The sequence below is a fragment of the Apus apus genome, chromosome 5 (genome assembly GCF_020740795.1).
Source record: "Apus apus isolate bApuApu2 chromosome 5, bApuApu2.pri.cur, whole genome shotgun sequence".
NCBI classification, from domain to species: domain Eukaryota; kingdom Metazoa; phylum Chordata; class Aves; order Apodiformes; family Apodidae; genus Apus; species Apus apus.
Genome location: NC_067286.1, coordinates 18,673,460 through 18,694,420, shown reverse-complemented (window position 1 = coordinate 18,694,420; position 20,961 = coordinate 18,673,460). Strand labels below are relative to the sequence as shown.

Genomic DNA, 20,961 nt, shown 5'->3' with positions numbered 1-20,961 from the left:
CTGAGGTCTCACCATTCTGCCTTGTTAGTTAGGATGAGCAGCCTTAGCCCTTGCAGACGATCTTGGAGCAAAGCCCCCTGAAGCAGCGCCCTGCCTGCACCATGCCCTGTTTGCCCACCCTTGGCGCTCCCTGGGCTGCCTATTCTGGGAGTGGGAGGTGGGCTCCACCAGTACTCAGCAGCCCTCCCACCAGCTGCCCTGCTCCGGTGCTGTCCAGGCTTGTTGCCAGCTCAAGGAAGGTCAGTAAAAGCCCCTTTTTGGTCAATTCCATTCCTTGATGCAGACATGACTGCACTAGAGTTGTTCACCTCGGCGAGTGCCGAGGGGAGAGAATTTTTTTGGAAAGGATATATCCTTTTGGGAAGCTGTTTAGGGAGGTGCTACAGGGATGTTGATGAGAGAGAACAGACATCAAAAGAGATGGAGATGGAGGAAGCACTGCAGGAAAAGCACTTGAGGATGGTAATCCCTACTTGGGTGCACAGTAACTAACAAGTTTTAATTACTCAGAAGCTGATCACCCAGTCATCTCTCCTGTCTTTCTCCATCCATCAGCAGCATTTAGTGTTTCATTTGCCAAACCTCTTGCTTTAAGCAAAAAAAAAAAAAAAAAAAATCACTTTTTGTAATTGCAAGGGCCTCTGCAAAGCCAGGTGAACAAAGAGTGGGGGAGAAATGAGCTGGCAAGAGGAAGAGAAACTTCTGCTACAGTCTGAGATACCTCTGATGTGGGAGAGTAGAGGGAAGCAAAAAGGGTTTCTTCACTCATTCCCTCCCCAGTCTGCCTTGACAGCGCAGTCCCAGCCCTCTCCCCTCTGCCTGCTCAGTGCACAGGGAACAGAAGCCCACATACCAATTCGTCCTGCATCCTGCAGCTGGATTTTGAGCATCTCCATGGGAGTGGTGACAATCACCTGGCAGGTACCTGCGCCACAGCCTGCCAGCATCTCCTTCAGCAGTGTCAGCTTCTTCCTGCCAGAAGATGAGAGATTCAGTCAGAGGAAGTTGCCTGGAGTAACACCAGGCAGCTGAGTGCAGGGGCTCAGGGCACACCTCAGTCCCTGAGGGTTACAGAAGAGGCAGCCTGGGGGATAGGGAAACCTGCTAGGCTTGACAATTTAGCAAATCCTGGGGTTGGCATCTCTGCTGGCATCAGCTGATTTGGAAAAAAAATACCCATTTTGGCTCTAGAAACAGAACATTCAGAAAAAGCCACAAACCCAGCCAGAACAGCCCAAGATAGGAGCACAGCCAGCACTTTCTGCCAGCTAAGTCCTTTAAACACCCATCCACATCCCCATAAGCAGAGATCACAGGGCAAGGGGGGAAAGTATTAGAGTTGCTGCTTTGGAGTTTTCTGATCAAAGCAAAATAAATAAACAACTAACATGAGAGTCAGGGAGGCAGTTTTCCTGTGGTTAGGAGCTTCTCCACCTCACCAGCCTTTCCAAACCTGAAAAAAGTAGCCTTTGCACTAAACTGGTCCTTCCTGAGGGACAATGCATGGACTTCCAGCACTGCAGCTTTGTGCATCCTCTGCACTAGAGAGCAGGGATTATCAGCGATATGTTCTTGCCTAACTAAATGCAGCATTTCATAGCTCCTTCCATCCCAAAGCCATGAAACAGCCCGGCTAAGATTAAGAATAGGAACTCAGGATGCAAAGGCTCTGAAAGCCTGCATTTTCAGAAACTGATGAGTTTTCACCGTATAAAAAAATCTCACCCCGTGGCACTACAAAATACCAACTTGATCTTAAAATAAAAGTGCCTCTGATCTGCTCTTTTCTAAAAGTGAAAAAAAGCATCTATAAATCACACAGCCAAAGGGCAAAAGCCTCCTCTTTTTTTTTTTTTTTTTTGTGTGTGTGTGTGATTTTTTTTTTAAATACAAGTACTACTTTTACTCCCCCAGCCCTGCCTCTGCAGCAATACCTCATCTTAATCTACCCAAGGCAAGTCCCCACACTACAGCAAAAACAGTCACTATGGCAAAAAAAAGTACTACAATGACATGCCCTACTCCCTTTCAAAACCAAGCCACACGCCAGGGGTTTCATATGCACATGCAGCACAGCTGTGACACTTCAGGCCAGCAAAAAAGTTTCACTGCCAAGCCTATAGGAAAAGGAGGGGAGCTATGCCTTAATCCTGCTGGCCCACTGCGTCAGCTGGGCTGATTTCTCCACCTCTCATCTTCTCCAGGGAGGATATCAGAGCAAGGGATTAGAGGCAGAGAGCCACAACAGAGATTACCAGTGACTAAATACAGAGCTCTTCTGTAAGGCTAAAGGGAGGAACATTTCATGGTCTCCCCTTTCCAAATATCCCCATAGATGAGAAACTGCAAAGAATGATCCCTCCCACGGAGTTGCCCACATAGGCGCTGAAATGTGCATAGCAAGCTTTCCTGGAGGTCTGCAGGTATCAGGGTGTCCAAATGCAGAGGTCCTTCCTGGTACTGACATCTGGAGGTGGCCAATTTGAGCTTCTTGGGCAGCCTGACACACAGCGCCAGTCTCTGTGCAGCTTGATACAATCAGCAGCAAGGCTGCTCACCTCCTAGCTTAGCCATGGGAGGAAGCAAACCACCCAAAGGAGATGGCTGCCAGTCCCCCTCTGTGGTACAGAGCAGAGCATCTTCCACTTTAGCCAGACCCTGGAGCATCCCTGGAGTACATGTCCCCTGGCTTTCCTCCAGGGCAACCATTTTGATACCTAGTTCAAAAGATCAGGAAGATTTGCTCTACATGTTCATCTATGGGCTATTATCCCAGCCAACAAAAGTCAGCCTGACTTCATGGAACTCCATAGTGTGTCCCAGAGAATGATTTTTGTGTATGGATGTATTTTAGAGATGTCAAATAGGTACATCAAAATACTGTAGAACAAGGGCTTTCAGCTTTTGATTTACACATTCTGGGAACTTGGGAGAGTCCAAGAAAAAAAATAGCCTAAAGATAAGAAAATCTTTTGTCAGGAGATTTAAATTTGCCACACACAGGGGTCAAATTCCCTTTGCAAAACCTCATCAGTCTGCACATAAAAGGAGTTTGAAAATGGTTCATCTCCAGATGACACAGGGGTTTAAATATTTAAGGCACCACAGGCCTTATCCTCAGTGGTTTAAAAGCCTGCACATCTCAACTAACTTCAAAAGCTGCAACACCAGCAAAGATCTAGTTCTACAAACACAGAAACCATCTTTTATCACAGCAAGAAGGTGTTAAATACAACTTATATAGAATAGCCCCAAATTTTGCACTGGCAGAAATCAGTCATTCCACTTTTTTAACTGAGATGCAATTAATGAGTGACAAATCTACAATATCAAATTAGAAGGGGAGAAGAGTCATGCTTGATCTACATTACCATTTCAAACTAGAGCTGAAAAATAAGAAAGTAAAAAAGCAGGAACTAGAGGTTTATGAAGGGCTTCTCAAGAGCAATGCATCAGTCCAAAGTTAGGACTGAAAGCATTGGTATATTGATGTCAGGTGGGAGGAGAGTAGGATTTTTTTCAAGTTTCTGAAAAACCTTGACCATATAGGAATTGACTGTGCTTGGGCAGGGATCAAAAACAGCCATTCTGAAGAAAGGATGACAACATTTCCAAAGACAGGAAATCTTTGACCTAAGGAAACATCTATACAGAGCTGTACATTTCTATTTGCTACCCAAGAGGCTGCTGTCCCCAGCTTAGACATCACCTTCCTCAATCATAAAATAGCCTCTGCCTCTGGTCTGTCAACCCAACAGATCGTAGAAAGCTCCTCAAGAGTTGCAAACCAGAGAGAATCAGCTGCGTTCAAACAATTCAAGTGGGTTTTTGATACAGATTAGGGGATCAAAACACAGGATCAAAACTCCTTCAAAGGGAGGGCAACCTGTCTGCCACAGCCACAATGGGACGTGCACAAACTGCCAGGCAGTCCCTATAACCCCACCCCTGATCTTCCAAGAGGGAACAACCAGCTATGGTAACAGTAACTCAGAAAAGCTGGAGCTATAACACTGGGGAATGTAAAAGCAAGAAAGTTCCCACTACAAGGTCCCTCTCATTTCTAGTGCCAGCTTTGCCTCAGACAAGCAAAAGAAAGCACTGAATGTGGCACAGATTCACCTCAAAGTAACATCACCAAATTAAATTCTACTCTAGCAGATGTTACTCCAGATATGGTGCAACCTACCCCTGGCTGCATGTTTAGACTAAGTCAAGAGGAAGTTGACTCTGTGCCTGCACCCATTACATCAGTTTTCACCTGACAGGAGATCTCAAATATTTTGTTCCAATTAAAAAATCTGTGGAAATGAACAATGGACAGGGAATGACGTCTAGGAATGTTGAACATGGATACAACCCATGTTTTGTCCCAAGACATGCACCTGGAATGGAGACAAGGGCAATGCTCCTCTAATGGGTGTATTCTGTGATTAAACAGCCCATCTCCAGCTCCCTCTGGAGTAACGGTTGAAAGTCCACTTACCTTCTGGCTGACCTTTGATGTCAACAACTTCAGCCTACTATAATTCCCTGAGCCTCTGTGTGCTAAATAAGAGCCTCCCCCAAACAGCTGCCCCTGCATAGGCACAATGAGATTATCAGCTCTTAACTAGCTCCTTCTCTAGGTGATGTGCTGGATTCCCTCACCTACAAGACCTGGTGGGTCGGGTGAGGGTTATATGCATTAAAGAAGTGTCTATCCACTGGACAAGCACAGGGGAGGCTGCCTTGGCCTACAAGGGCTTCTGTCCAGAGAAAGGCCAAAGCACAGTGTGTGCATGGTGACACAACAGCTCACCACCAGGACTAGCAGCAGCATCATTCCTTCTTAAATCAAGCATCTCTTTACAGCCTGTGCATGAGCATTTTGCAACTCAAGGATCAACAAGGCCATGCAATGATTACATAAAGAAATGCAACAGAAGAGATGGTCCAAGTATTTTAAAGTGGAGCAGATGAAGAAAGGAGCCCTGGAGAGACATATCATCTGGGAAGGCAGTGAAGAACAAGGTCCAGTCTCCTCATCTGCATGAGAGAGAAGGAAAAGTGCCTTGCTTGTCTCACAAATACAGTTGGCTATTTCTCTTCTCTGAGCAAAGCTACAAGGTAGGGGGAATGAGAAAGAAGGAAAATTAGCTGGCATCAGCAAAGACGCAACTGACAGAATCATGCTTGTCTTCCTAAGAATCCAAGCTGCTAAGTCAGCAGATTGCCAGCCTTTGCTCCAGAACAGCAAACAACGTGAAGGTGAAGATTGAAGAGGACAGGAGACATAAGGAAGTAAACACACCTTGGAGAAGAGTGGGAGGAAACTTACACAGGGACACTGAGAGTTTTTATGAGCAAGAAATGGCTTTTATAAGAAGCCACGAGACACTGCAGCCAAGGCAGAGTATTTAACCAAGAACCTGAAAAATTAACAACAAAACCTGGCAAACACATGCTAAACACAACAGCTGTCTGGCAATCAACACTTTGGAGATAAATATTAAACCTTGCAGCACACTTTCAGGGGACTGGTTTTTATTAAGTCTTTAACACACAAATTCAAAGAGGACATAACAAGTAGGCAATATTTACATCTATCAAAGAGATCTCACACATTGAGCACTCAAAAATGAACAACGTACTTTAAATGCATGCTGGTGTCCTACCAAATTAAATCACTTTCTTAACTTCATACCCAAGTGCTGCGCTTAGCTGTAGTGACTCCTTTTCTCACATCCTCAGCTCTGGGCAATGTAGGTGCTGCTATTTTAACAGCAGCTGTGAGATGGGTCTCTCAAAACATCCAGCTTCAGAAATCCAGAGGGGAAAAAAACCCACAACTCATCTGTTTTCAGCAGCCTGAAGGTTGTAAATTTCCCCTCTCTCTTGTCTCCTACCTTCCCCAGCCAGGTGGTCCAGCCAGCACAGAGTACCACAGGAACAAAGACCTGCCTGTTGACTTTTCTGTGGGTCACATCTTCTACTTATTCTTCTGGGAACTGCAGAGGCTCTCAGGCCAAAATTATCACAGGACATTTGACCCTTTCTCAGTCAGGGTCACAGAATGCCCCTCAGGTTTTTCAGTATCTTAGTTTTCCTCCTTCCTTCCATGGCATAGCAAGGGGGTTTCCAGCATTCACACAACTCAAATGACCAGGACAGTTTGGGAGGACCAACACAGTTTTGTTTCCTCATGAAACAAGAAGCTGGAGGTTGCCATAATGGTCTCGACATCAAAATAGAAACAGGCAAAGAAGCAGAACTCAAGTCCTCTAGCCTATGAGCACACATCTTTCCTGCCCCAAAGAGAGGGGAAAAGCATTGTATGGGCAGGAATGCACCCCCGAGCTAGTTGCAGGGGGGAGAAGGCTGCAGGAACAGACATCTCCAGACTCAGGGAGATGGGTGCACCAACAAGGGCACGAGGTACCACATGAGGTCCTGCTGCCCCAGTACTCTAACTACAGCAGCTTTCATGAGCACACCCAGGGAAAAGAGTCTAGCACAAACCTACAGTGATACATCCCGAAAATACTCCCCCAGCAATCTGCAGACAGGAGCTTCCTACACCACAGGTGTTCTTTTCAGTCTGACTTTTCAAAAACAGGCTTAATGCCACATTTTTTTCCTAGCAGTTTAAAAGCAAGTTTATTTCAGCACTAAGTTTTCAAGGGATAAAATAAAAATTAATGCACACTAGAAGTTGTTGTGTAACTTGAGGTTATTTTGGGTCATGCTGGATTTACCACACTCTCTCTGGTCCACACATGCATCTTACACTTGTTTGTGGAGGACACACTCAGCAAATACTGGTAGAACATGAAGATTTTATCAGATAAGGATCTCCAATTCATGCAACACAGTTCAAGCAAGACAAGTGCTAGAAGCTTAGCAACAAAGGCATTCAGTGTCATAGAATCATAGAATCATTAAGGTTGGAAAAGACCTTCAAGATCATCAAGTTCAACCGTCAGCCTTTCATCCCCATGATCACTAAACCATCTCCTGAAGCACCACATCTACCCATTTTTTTAATGCCTCCAGGAATGGTGACTTCAGCACCTACCTGGGCAGCCTGTTCCAATGCCTCACCACTCTTTCAGTGAAGAATTTTTTCCTAATATCCCATCTGAACTTCCCTTGGTGCAACTTGACCCCATTTCCTCTTGTCCCATCACTAGTCACTAGGGAGAAGAGGCCAACACCCACCTCACTACAGCCTCCTTTCAGGCAGTTGTAGAGAGCAGTGAGGTTTCCCCTCAGCCTCCTCTTCTCCAGGCTGAACAGCCCCAGCTCCCTCAGCCTTTCCTCATAAGACCTGTTCTCCAGACCCCTAATCAGCCTAGTTGCCCTTCTCTGCACCCTCTCCAGCACCTCAGTGTCCTTCCCATACTGCGGCACCCAAAGCTGCACACAGTGCTTGAGATACAGCCTCACCAAGGTCGAGTAGAGGGGCAGGATCACCTCCCTGGACCTGCTGGTCACACTAGTCCTCATACAGGCCAGGACAGTGTTGGCCTTTTTGGCCACCTGGGCACACTGCTGGCTCATGTTCACCTGACTGTCAATCAACATCTCCAGGTCCCTCTCTGAGCTCTCCAGCCACTCCTCCCCAGGCCTCTAGCACTGCCAGGGATTGTTGTGGCCAAAATGCAGGACCCAACATTTGGCCTTACTGAAACATATACAATTGGCCTTGGCGCATCAATCAAGCCTGTCCAGATCCCTCTGCAGAGGCTCCTTCCCTCAAGCAGATGGACATTCCCTCCCAACTTAGTGTCACCTGCAAACTTACTGCGGGTGCACTCAATCCCCTCATCCAAGTCATCAATAAAGATGTTAAACAGTACTGGCCCCAGCACTGAGCCCTGGGGAACACCACTTGTGACCAGCCACCAGCTGGATTTAACTCCATTCAACACAACTCTTTGGACCCAGCCATCCCACCAGTTTTTAACCCAGCAAAGTGTGTGCAGATCGAAGCCATGAGCAACCAGCTTCTCTAGGTGAATGCAGTGGAAACAGTGTCAAAGGCCTTGCTAAAGTCAAGGTAGACAACATCCACAGCCCTTCCCTCATCCAGCAGATGGATCACTCTGTCTTAGAAGGAGATGAGGTTAGTCAAACAGAACCTGCCCTTCATGAACCCATGCTGACTGGGCCTGATCACCTGGTTGTCCTGCATGTGCTGCATAATGACACTTGAGATGATCTGCTCTACCAGCTTCCCCGGTACTGAAGTCAGACTAACAGGCCTGTAATTTCCTGGATCATCCTTCCATCCCTTCTTATATATGGCGGTAACACTGGCTGATTTCCAATCTGCTGATACCTCTCCATTCAGCCAGGACTGCTGATAAATGATGCAAAGCGGCCTGGTGAGCTCCCCTACCAGCTCTTTCAGCACTCTTGGGTGCATCACATCCAGCCCTACAGATTTGTGCACACCTATATGGTGCAGCAGGTCACTGACCATCTCATTCTGGGTTGTGGGGGGTCACTCTGCTCCCAGTCCCTGTCCCCCAGCTTAGGGAGCTGGATTCCATCTATATAACTGGCCTGCCTCTTCCTCCAAAGGCCACAGTTTCTCTTTTTCTCCCTGAGCACCAGCCAAAGCTCCCTGTTCAGCCAGGCTGGTCTTCTATGCCACTGGCTCACCTTACAGCACATGGGAATGGCCTACTACTGAGCCTTCAAGACTTCCTTCTTGAAGAGCATACAGCTTTCCTGGACTCCTATACCCTTCAGAACCGATTCCCAAGAGATTCCGGCAATCAAGCTACTGAAGTTTGCCCTTTGGAAGTCTAGGGCAGCAGTTTTGCTGCCCCCCCTCCTGGCATCTCTAAGAATAGAGAACTCTAACAACTCATGGTCACTGTGTCTAAGACAGCCTCCAACAATCACATCTCCTACCAGCCCTTCCCTGTTCACAAAGAGCAGGTCTAGCAGGGCACCTTCCCTGGTTTGTTCACTCACCAGCTGTGTCAGGAAAATATCTTCAACACATTCCAGGAACCTCCAGGACTGCTCCCTCTCTGCTATGTTGTAGTTCCAGGAGACAGGGAAGCTGAAGTCCCCCACAAGAACAAGGGCAAACAGCCACAAGATTTCACCCAGGTGTTTATAGAACAGTTCATCCACCTCACTGCCCTGGTTGGAAGATCTATAGCAGACTCCTACAGCAATATCAGCCTTGTTGGCCTTGCCTCTAACCCTTATCCATACACAATCAACCTTGTAATCATGTCAAACAGGTCTAGAAGACTTTTGCAGCTCTAAGTCAGAAAAGCAGCAGAGCATCCTTAGGGATGCTGGCCTAAGAGCACAGCATACTACAAATGTATAGCAGATAGCCTGGCTTGCGCAAAAAGGATTGCTGAACCAAGATCTTTGTGGTTCACCATGGAAAAACAGCCCCCAGCCTTACATTTGAGCCTAACTCCCTCAGATGTGCTTTACACCATATAACACCTTGACTGTTGTGATTACATATCCAGAAATGAAAACACACTGACATGCCAGGCAACTTGAACCTTCCCCTAACTCTGGGTTATTTTGTTGTTCATACCTAGGCTTTGACTGGGGTTGTGAAATAGGTGGCCTGGCTTTTTGATGTGCCAGCAGGTATGTATTCAGAGTGGTTGGGGTTGGAAAGTACCTCTGAAGATCATCTAGTCCAACTCCCCTGCTAGAGCAGGTACTCTTTTTTTGCCCTGTTTTGTACCCTGTTTTGCCCTGGGTAGGAGAGGTGTTTGGATTTCAGCACCGCTAATCCTGCCCTGTCTTACAAAGACAGCTGGGGAGGAGGGGCCAGAATTATCTCAAGGGAGACATCTGCAGACTGCAATCAGCTTGGAAAGAGGGACAGAGAGAAAGGCAAACTCCTAAGGGGCACACAGCTTCGCGACTCAATGAAATGGCCCCTTGACATCACTCCTATTTGCCACATGGGAAAAGATCCTGTGAACTGCCCAAGGCAAGTCAGCATGTAACAACTGCAGCACGGCCAGGCATAACCCCTCTAGCAAGTTACATACTTGGTCCCCAGGCCTGAAATTTCCCTAGCAGGGAGGAAAAGGATCCCATGATAAGGAGCTGCCCTGCAGTTTCTAAGGGTTCTTATCCTCACTGGTAATGTCATGGCCTTTTCCATCACTCCCTGCTCCCCATGCACTAAGGTGGCAACATGAACCATACTTTCCAGCTAGATCCCAGGTTCATAGCCTATACTAGCCATAGTCAACCTGCATGGCATTTTCCTTCCCATCTCATTTTGCAGTGACATTTCTAATTAGAATCAATTTAAATCATCTATGACAGCAGTATCAAGGCTCTGCCTCTCTGTCCAGCTCACACAGGCTATCCTCATGTGCACAGCTGAACACATTTCATTGATACAAGCCCCCCCAAGAATGAGATGAGTGATCCTAAGTCCACATGCTGCCTAGTTCTTGTCACCTAACTGTGGCCCAACCTTTCTTTTCTCTAAAGGAGTCAAAAATGCTTTGTGTCAGGACACAAAGTTTCCCTGCTACCTGAATGGTTTCATGCTCCTGCTCCAGGTCACTGTAGTGCAAGTCCCACCAGTGCATATGTTCTAGCACAGGGTGGCTTGCTCTTGGCAAAACTCTCTAGCTCTTTTATTCTGAATCAAGCACAGCACATGATTCACATCATATGTGGATCAGTTAGGAACGCAGAAGTTAAGCTGGAAGAGGTCTGGGTAAAAACCTCAGCTGCTTACAGAATCAGCTGCATACCATTAATCCAAACAACTGCTCAAAGCCTGCCTCAGCACTGAGGCCAGACATGCACGTTTGTCTTGTGAGGAAGTCTTTACTCTCAGGGTGCAGAACATCTACTGACAGGCACGTCATGTTTTAATGGCTGAAACATCAGAGCAGTGACTGCTCTCACAAAATGCCAAATACTTTGGTCTGATTTCTTCCACAGGACACCCTCTCAGTGGCAGTACAACATGCGGCAGCTTGGCGCCCTTTTGTCTTCCCTCACTTTGTAGGTGGTGGCAAAGATCTAGATGTGCTCCTGTCTGCTGCAATATGCCAGAGCCCACTGTGTTGTCTGCTGCAGGGATCAGACCGACCACATGGTAGAAGCAAGGAGCAATGAGCATATTCTTGCCTCCCACTATCTGAGTAGAGCACAGAAGACACACTATGTGAAGAGACAAAATCACAAATATTTGCAAGCCGGTGAGTCACACATACATATGTTAGCTGCTACTTTAAGACCCTAGAACAAACAAAAAGAAAAAATAGGTACATGAAAAAATAGATCCTTAGCCTGTGTTAGTCCACAATCTCCACCAAAGTTTCTGAGCCACTGATCTGCAGCAGCCAAAACTGCCATGGTATGTTATGGGAACTTATTAAACCAAATAATCAAGGCAGAGCTTAGCATTTTCAGTGAGGCTCCACACCATCACTGCTGATGGGTAGAGTCAGGATCATATCCCTAGCAGGACTAGTGACAGTGCCCTTCACTGGCTGTGTCTGGAGAAAGGTCTCAGCCTGAAGGGAGACACAAGCGTTCTCCAAATTGCAAGGGATATATCTTGATGAAAAGAACATTAAATATTCAGGGTCCATCCCCTCCCAACTGTTCAGCTAGCATCTTTTACTTACATGTAATTCACAAGAACCAATTCCCACTTGCAAGCTAAACAGATAATTATATTCCTTCAGCGTTTATTTGCAGGTCAGCTGCTGGGCAGTGCTGCAGGTGCCCTTTGTCAATTCAGATTCACTACCTCTCTACAACCATTTTAAGGCTACAAAATGACAAGAGGAATGCTAGGTATGTGGCGTACAGAACTTGTGTTGCCATCTGTTCAAGCCAGAAAGAGCGTAACAGCATCCAATGGGATGCTGAGGACAAGGGTCCTCCCAGCAGCTGTTTGAGCAGTGATCAGTGCCATTGAGTTCTTCTCAAATATTTTGCCTACAAATTCTGGATATGCTGACCTTGGCTTAGAGCTGAGACTATTTTTAGAAGCTTGAATAAAGAGCAGTCATTCAGTGGAGTGCTTTTCACTTTCCATTTTAGACCCTACATCCTTAGCCTGAAAGTAATCACCAGATGAGCTGTTCAAGGTCAACTCATATTTCAGACAGCACATCACCCCATTTCACCTCTGCCCTGACGTCTCACTAGTCCCAAGAGATGGTGTCCTTTAAGTTGAATCAAAAGGTCTGCACTCACTACTCACCCATCTTTGGAGAGGTGATGCCGGAAGAAGTCATTGGCTGCCAGTTTGATAGCCTTTTCTGGTGTCACTAGAGTCAGGTTGACTGCAGCCCCTGGAAAAGGGAGAGAAAAAGTTCATTGGAGAGTAAGAATAAAGGAACCATTAACTGGATCTTTCAGGAATGTGTTGTAATTCCTGCTCAAAACCAAGGACTGATGAAGAAGAGCTCCCAATACACCAACAGGGCTTAGAAATACAAAACACCACTGGAAATCAGTAAGATTTCTGCCTCCCAACACCTTTAATTTTTGAAAACACACCAATGTGTTTCTACTCTGTTTGCAATATGTTTTTTGTAATTTCTCTCTCTTCACTACTACCTCCCACCATTAATACATGCATCCTCTTCTCTCATCCAAGGATGCATTCCTATGAATCCAGAAGGATGCAGATCAGACTTTCAAGAAAGGAGTACAAGTTGAATTAATAATCAGAATCCGTTCCTTTGCAAATATTTTGTGATGCTGAGAAGCAAAAGCCACCCACCCCACCTTCTTGCTAATGCCTGTGCTCTACCACTACCAAAAGCAGAGCAGCTTGCTTACCAGGCAGCCCACAAACAGCAGAACTGTTGAAAGACCTGGAGGCTGGTTGAACTCAACTGGCTTGTCTGCACAGAAGTCAGTCAGGCTCTAGACCAAGCCTTGGGGTTAAGTGGCTTCCCTTGTATATCACCACTGGGTGTCACCCTCAGAACTGCCACCACTGAAGTGGCTTTTTGTCCACCACAAACTCCAACCTTCAGAAATTCCCTTCCGAGCAGCAGCGTAAGGCTTGCTGGGGGACCTGGGGTGTAAACAAGCCCTCACCACCCACTAGAGTACCCTTTTGTCAGGAGCAATGAACAGCAAATCCCTGTATTGTGCCTGACACAATGGAAGTTCTGCATGGCCTGGCTGGCTGCTGTGGACATGGACACCAGAATTAGTGCAACACAGCATCAGGGAGGCAGCTTTCAAGCTGCCCTGGTGGAAATGGAGTGGGGGAAGGGCAAGTCCCTTTTAAGCCTACTGTATTTTGCACAATTAGATTAAAGTCCTAGAATATTATCCTCCCTTTAAATCATATGCCTTAAAATGTCCTCCTGTGGGTGACCACAAGCTCTTCCTGCCAGCACTGAAGCATACTGAGCTCCAAGCCCTCCAGAGAAGTTTGCTTGAGATTTGCTAATGGCCTATTAACACCTTTGCAAGGACAAGCACATATACTAGGGAATACCTTTTTGCATTTAAAGTTCCTGTAGAGACTTGAACAACTTGTCCCAAAGCTCCATTTTCCAAAGAGAAGCAGACAGAGAAGCCTACACTCCCATGAGGCTCCCAAGACCTGGCAGGAGGTTTGAACACAAGTTGACATAAGCTATAAGGGCTCAACACACCTAAAGAAAGGCAACCCGGTCCTCTGTTGCTCAAGATGGACTCTCCTCCCTTCAAAAATTATTAAAGAACTCCTAAATTAGACATGGAAAAGACAGGTTTAAGGGGAGTTTCCTCAGATTAGGAAGCAAAGGCACAATTAGGACTTTGGGAACCAGTACAACCAGGACCAGGAGATGGGACTCCACATCTTTCACTCAGAGGACACATCTCCAGCATGCAGAAAATTGCAGCAAGAAAACAGTCTTTGCTGGGCAGCCCAACACATTTTCCCCCCTTCCAACTGCCATGTTCAGATTTTGCAAAAACCAGAGTAATGCTGCCTCACAGCAAGCTAAGCCAATGCATTAATTCCCCACTGGCCATGACGTCCAACAAATGCCATCATCTTCTACAGGAGCCAAATTAACTAGCCAGGTAGCAGGACAGCCCTCTCACACTCCTGGCTGTTGTAAACTTTTAAGTGGACCAGTGGTTGTGCTGCTACAATTTGATGTGGTTCTTACACATCATGTTCTGCTGCCATGGCTCTTGCATGTGATGAGAAGCCACACAAACATGACCCTCACACTCTACCTCTACATTTTAAAGTCAATCATATCAGAATCTACAAAGCAAACCCACAAAGCATTTCCTCAAATGCCAAGTTGAAGACAATTTCAACCCCACTAGAAATGGCTAGAAAGTAAAACACTTTTACATTACTGACATGCAGCATGAATAACTATTTCCTTGGAAAAAACAAGGAGAGAAAGAAAAAAGAATAAACCTGCTAATGTAACCCCAGGGCAAAGGGTTCACTGAAAGAAAGAAAACAAACCCCAAACCATCAAGCAAGAAAGGTAAGCAAGTAGGATGCTTCCATGTATTAACTTCCTCCAGGAAGTGAGAGGCTTTCACAGCAATTTCTCCTTCAATTGCAAATAAAGTAGAGGGTAAAAAACACACACACAATATACAGAGAAAAATTAATGAACCTGGGTTTTCTCCTACATCTTTGGTATTTTCAGTAAAGCTGCTTAGCAGAGAGTGGATAATCCCTGTCCTCAACAATCCCTAAGAGCTTCAATTCACTGGAGGAGGAGAAATTAGAGACTTCAGCACCTCGTTGTATGCTTTCCACAGTGTTTTCCACCTTTTTACAAAGTTTCATAGATCTTCAATTCTAGTTATGCAAATTACTCTTTCCCTAATTAAAGCTGACCTTTGAAGATGTGTACCAGAAGCAATGACAGACAAACAGAATGCAAAAATAAACTGCAATCATTAAAAAATAGACAATATTTTGAAAATAAGTATGGAAGCACTATAAAGAACAAAATCAAGCACAGGCAAAAGTAGCTGTTTGCCAACTGAACTTGTGAATGCCCTTATCTCACTAAGCCTTGGGTTTTGTTATTAAAACACACTTCTCATGGAAGCCCTTACATAGCACCGTAGCAGGGGGACTGAGTTATTCCCAGTGCAGTACTGGTGCACGAGGGAGGTATTATTAGCAGAGGCCAGGGAAGGCTGCCACACTACTCCAAACATCATCAACAGCAAAGGGCATTTCCCCGGCCTGATTCAGGCCTTTGGCTCCTGCCAGCTAGGGCAAATGGCTGGTCTGCAAACAGCAGTGGGACTTTCCAGGACACGTGCTGGGGTGAAGGTGGCTTCTGGATGGACTGCAGCAGGGAGTAGAGACATCACCTCTCTAAGGGCCCCTTCCACTGGCGTCCACATGGTCCAGGTGCCCACAGGCATCATGGATTCACTTGGCATCCTGTCTAAAGGCAGCACTCCATCATCCCTTGAGCACAGGCAGGGCTAGACAGCAGCACCCAGCTTTGAGGCACTACTGCTATTTAGATGTTACAGGTGAAAAAAAAAACAAAACAAAACCCAAAAAACTCTTCTTCTTCCTCCCCCAAACAAACCCAAGAATCCCTGTAACTTTGGGGGAAGAACTTGAGAGAAATGTTGGGATATATCACAGAATTCACTACGGGCTACTCATAAATAGCAAGGAACGTCTGCCCATACACACTTCTAAAGGGATGATTTACAGAAAAGCATCCTACAAGCTCAAGCCTCTCTCCTGTTCACACTGAGGAGCTTTGATTCATGAAGGAGGCCTCAAGTCACCCAGTGGGAATGGTTGCACCCAAGCAGACCCTCTCTGTCCTCCAACAGAGGCCGAGTGCCCTGCAGTGATGACTGGCTTACTTGTGACTCCTCCACAGGACACAGCAGCTGCCACTTTAGCACATTAACATATAATCCTCCCAATTTCAGCTTAGAGGCTGCAAACAAGAGCTTATGAGTCATACAGCAACTTCTGCTGGGAAACTGGGACAGATGGAGGGAGCAGAAACCAATCCCACCACCTGATTTCCATTTACCCTGTCTGCAGGGCAGAGACATCTCTCTACCTTATTCCCAGAAAAGCACTCACATTCTTCACAAATCATGGATGTATTTTATCTGCCCATCCTCTCCCTAGCAGGGTGGGAAGGGCTGCTGATGTCAGCTCACAGAACTGAGGCACAGCAACAAGGATTGCTGTACTTGGAGGACTCTCCTTTGCACCCTGGCTGTGTTGAAATATCTACGAATTTCTGGAAGGAGCTGGAGCTATTCACAAAAGCTCTCTCCAAACCCAGCTATCCACTGAATAGTCACAGGTGACAAGTAAATTCAAGCCACTATCAGGTCCCTGAACAGAGGAAGTACAAAGTTAGTGGGACATGGATGAAGCTGACTAGACTTATTATGGGTGGGAAAAGCAAAAACTATGCAAAACCCTCTGCAACCTTTGAGATTTCTACTTGAGAGAGAAAAGTGATCTGGAGGTGCACATCCCTTCCAACATCCTACTCCTTACAGGACTGAGCAGTCTCTCCCAAAAGCCCTGATGAGTCCTATTCTCTTCCCTGTAAGTTTCCAGGAACAGCTTCTTCCTTCTGCTCTCCAGCAAGCAGCCTGCAACTGCGTATTTACAGCCAAAGTTAACATAAGCTATGTTCCTGGCTAAGAACACAGAACCAGCTAGTTTCCGAGAAAAATCAAGGGGAACACGTCACTCCTAGCATTGAAGATGGAGCTTGCCAGGGTTCCTCAGGGTTATTTGCCTTGTTGTATGCTCCCAGGAAAGCTGGCACAAAGCAACCAATCCATCCCCAGCATCCACCCCACTCCCCTAAAACACCCACCAGCAAGTTTGGCAAGACACACTGCCTCAACAGCCAGTGCCTGGTCCCAGTACAGCTGGCTGCAATGTATGTGTTTCCCTAGGAGCTATGGAAGAAGTGGCAAGAGACACTACTGCTGCCAACAGCAAGAGGTCAGGATCTCTGGACTTCTACTTCAAAAAGCAAAGTCCAAGGACTCACTTAATCAAAGCAATACTTCAATCAGTGAATTAATCCCACAAAGAATGCTATCTGAGTGTCTCAGAGATAAAAGCTGCATATTCAGGCATTTGAATAACAGTATATAATATGAACCAGAGCTCAGGGTCAGTTAAGCCAGTTGGACTGTGCTGAAAGCCAAGAAGGTGTCCTTCACATTCCTCTGCTATGAGTAAAGTCAGAATTTGGCCTGAGGTTGGTTCCTCTCTCCTCAAACTCTTTAAAAGCTTTCAAGAATTTTGTGTTTAAACTAGAAGAAGTATAATGTCAACTGAGGAACCCACTGCTGCAACAAACAGCCTAAGCCAAGGAGCCAGGAGATTTCTAGCAGATTAGCACACAATGAGCTGCAGCTCCACCGTGAGCCAACCTCTGATTATCTTACCACCCCAAGCAAGTTTTTTCTGGGAGTAAGTTATTTTTACTTTTTTTTTTTTTTTAACTGCAGCTTGTCTTAATTGTCTCGTGGGACCCTGTCCCACAGAGGAAAAAGGGTACTAGGGCAGGAATTAGTGAGACTCATTGATAGGGCTTTAAACTAGGTTGGAACAGAGTGGGGGAAAAAGCCAGGCTTACTACAGATGAGCCTAGGGGTGGTGTGGTGGTCAGGTCAGCTAGTCAGGCAACCTTACTGGAGGCCCATCTTAAATTCCTTCATACAAATGCACACAGCATGGGGAATAAACAGGAGGAATTAGAGAGGAGGGTGAGCCTGCAGGACTATGATCTCATTGGCATCCCTGAGACCTGGTGGGATGGCTCCTATGACTGGAGTATCAGAATGGAGGGTTATAAACTCTTTAGGAAGGACAGACAGGGGAGACAGTGTGGGGGTGTTGCTCTCTATGTCAAAGAGCAGCTAGAGTGCATGGAGCTCTGCCTGGGGATGGATGAGGAGCCAAAAGAGAGCTTATGGATTAAAATTAAGGGGAAGAAAGGCCAAGGTGACATCACAGTGGGGGTGTGCTACAGGTCACCTGAGCATGAGGATAATATAGATGAGGCACTATATAGACAGATAGGAGCAGCTTCACATTCACAAGGCATGGTCCTCATGGGAGACTTCAACCACCCTGACATCTGTTGGAAGAACAACTCTGCTAAACACAAACAATCCAGGAGGTTCCTAGAGTGCAAGGATGATAAATTCTTTTTCCAAGTAATCAAGGAACCAAGAAAGAGAGGTCCTATGCTGGATCTTGTCCTCACCAATGAGGAAGGGCTGGTGAGGGATGTTAAGCTCAAGGGCAGCCTAGGTTACAGTGACCATGAAATGGTGGAGTTCAAGATCCTTAGGGCAGCAAGGAGGGCTCACAGCAAGCTTACTACCCTGAAATTCAGAAGGGCAGATTTCAGCCTCTTCAGGGATCTGCTTCAGAGAGTTTCTTGGGATAACACCCTGGAGGGTAGAGGGGCCCACGAGAGCTGGCTGATGTTTAAGGATCACCTTCTCCAGGCCCAAGAACGATGCATCCCAACTAAGAGGAAGTCAAGTAGAAAATCCAAGAGGTCAGCATGGCTGAGTAAGCAGCTCCTAGAAAAGCTCAAACTTAAGAAGGAACGTGGAAGCTAGAGCATGTATCCTCTGAGGATCTTTAAGGTCCCTTCCAACCTTAATGATTCTATGATTAATACTTGAATAAAGCTTGGGCATGCTAGAGACACAGCTCGCTTTGGAGATAAGCTACTAACTCGATGGGACATCAGGCCTGACCATGTTGGTGAGGGACATAAATCTAATCATCAACCACAAAGTAAGACATTTCAGGCAGTTTGCTGCTGCTCCTCTGACAAAAGTTACCATGCCCAAGCTGGGAAACACACACATAACAGTCCTGAAACTAAGTGCAGCAGCTTTACCTAAACTGCTAGTAAAGATGAACTTCAGTTAACAGTTTAATATCAAAATAGCCACAGGGAGGACACCTGAGCATTTGGTGAAGAGGAGTTTATCTTCAGAAACAGCTGTACCTTTCAACATCTTCTGATATTGCTAGGTTATTGCTTCATAAGCCAGGGAATATGGACTTTTCCTCCCATTTATGCACCAGTGCTTCCAAAGCAAAAGCTGCACCATGCCTGACTTGGGTTTACTTACCTCTGTACATGCCAAAGTAGCCTTCCAACCGAATTGTTTTAATGAGGCAGTCAGACCTGCAAACAAAACAGAGACAGATAAACCACAGGAGCTCGAAGGTGGGTGAGAGCAGAGAAAAGAAATCTATTGGAGCTGTTTTCATTTGTAAATGTCAGCAAAACCCTGAGTCAAGAAGGGAACCACATCAGCCACTCAGTGTGCCATTGTTGAGGCCTGAGGCCAATTTCAGCCCCTAATTCACAGAGGTTCTGAAACCCCTGGCTCACCCCACACATGCTGTCTGCATTCTAGAAACACAGGAGGGAAAAGTGTCCCTGCAAGGGCTGTTTATCCAGGGTCTCCTGTAGCAAATGCACGAGATACTCTTAACATGACATACTCTAACAAGCAGATCCCTGTGCACGTTTTTAAATCCAGCTCTGAATGGAAAATAAAAGGGGCAAAACTCCTAATGCTGACTTGCTTGATCTGTTCAGTAAAATTTGATACAAAGCACACAAACACCAGATGACCTGAAACTCAGTCACCTGGGACCTCCCATGCAGATTAAAGCACTTTTAACTTATCTGGTCCCACAGAAGGCAGCAAGCATTCGGGCTCCCACCTTGGGGAGAGAACAGCTGCAGAAGTTTGCTACAAGGGGAAAACTCTTGCCTTCTTTATTTCAACTGCATTTACTGCAAAAGGGAAAACTGCAGAGTTGGAATGACTCAAAGTCTTTTGAGGGCACAAACACACACCTAACAAAGCCAGAGATGCAGTTCAGGCAAGCAGCACAGGTCACCTGGCAGAGTCTCCCTCTCTGAACCATGACCACATGAAGCCCAGGTGCTGCTTGAAGGTTGCTTTGGGGTCTTCGTGAAGGGAAAGGTACTTGCTGTGGCCATAAGGGAAGGGAGGAAAGGTGCACATGCATGCATGCATATGTAATTAAGGAACAAAAGGCTCTTCTAAGTAGTAATAAGGGAAGTGCAGCTGACGAAAATAAGAATACATTTCTAAGAGATTTGGCAACGCAAGAAGTAAATTTAATTTCTGCTCTGTAATAGTGCTAAGGTGGGAGAGAAGGAAATACAGAGTTCTCTTAAGAGCCTTATGACACTGCTTGGGCCAAGACCGTTCTAGGGTATTCCATATTACTTGTGAAGAGCCCATCCTGCCAGTCACAGCAATGAGTTTCCCCTCTCTGCTAGGACTCCCTGCATCCTTTGTGACCTTTCACACACCCCACCCCAGTTCCTGCAGCTTGCAAACACTCACCTCATTCTTGAGAGCAGCCCCTCAAACATATTTGCAAGCCCCAGAATCTCAGGGCACCTTTCTCCTTATGCCCCCCATCAAGCTCTTCCACTGCAATGCTGGAGGCAAGGCATTTTCCCCAAGCCAGTGGTGCTGCTTTGAACAAGCCACAGCAGCGAGGGGAGCAGGAAGAGCTGCTCCCCACCATGCTCATGCAGCCCTGCTGCCTCACCCTAAGTCTTGCATGGCACTCACAGCCCCTCAAGCTGCAGCAGAGCAAGATGGAGCCAAGGTGATGCCCATCTCCTTTCTCTGCCTGGAAAATGGGAGCAAAAAGACAAATAATATATAACATACCTGGGACAGCACAGCCCAAAAGTCCATCTCTTTCCAGCCCTCAGGGCTGCTCCAAAGTGCCTTTGGCTCTTTCAACAGAAAAACTCCCCTGATGCCAAAGGTCTCTTGAGCTAAGCAGTAGCAAGGCACTCTGTCTTAAAGCAAGACAGACAAAATTTTTAATGAACTTGCTGCCTTTAGCAGGCACTTTTGAGATCTGGTATTGATGGACATACAGCATTTCCCAAAAAATAAGTCCCT

General features: G+C 46.2%; 1 protein-coding gene across 8 annotated transcripts in view; it reads right to left on the bottom strand.

The window, feature by feature from the left end:
- The window catches only part of SLC25A22 (solute carrier family 25 member 22), a 59,529-nt gene that overhangs the window by 7,349 nt on the left and 31,219 nt on the right, over positions 1 to 20,961 (bottom strand). For 7 of the 8 annotated variants that reach the window (XM_051620528.1, XM_051620534.1, XM_051620533.1 and 4 more), the window contains exons 4-6: positions 19,126 to 19,181; positions 12,221 to 12,311; positions 854 to 972 (exon numbers count right to left, since the gene is read on the bottom strand). In XM_051620528.1, the coding sequence (XP_051476488.1) occupies positions 854 to 972; positions 12,221 to 12,311; positions 19,126 to 19,181 (266 nt within the window). Of the gene's footprint in view, positions 1 to 853; positions 973 to 12,220; positions 12,312 to 19,125; positions 19,182 to 20,721; positions 20,812 to 20,961 lie in introns of those variants that run through there. The other variant, XM_051620535.1, reaches the window with a different exon arrangement.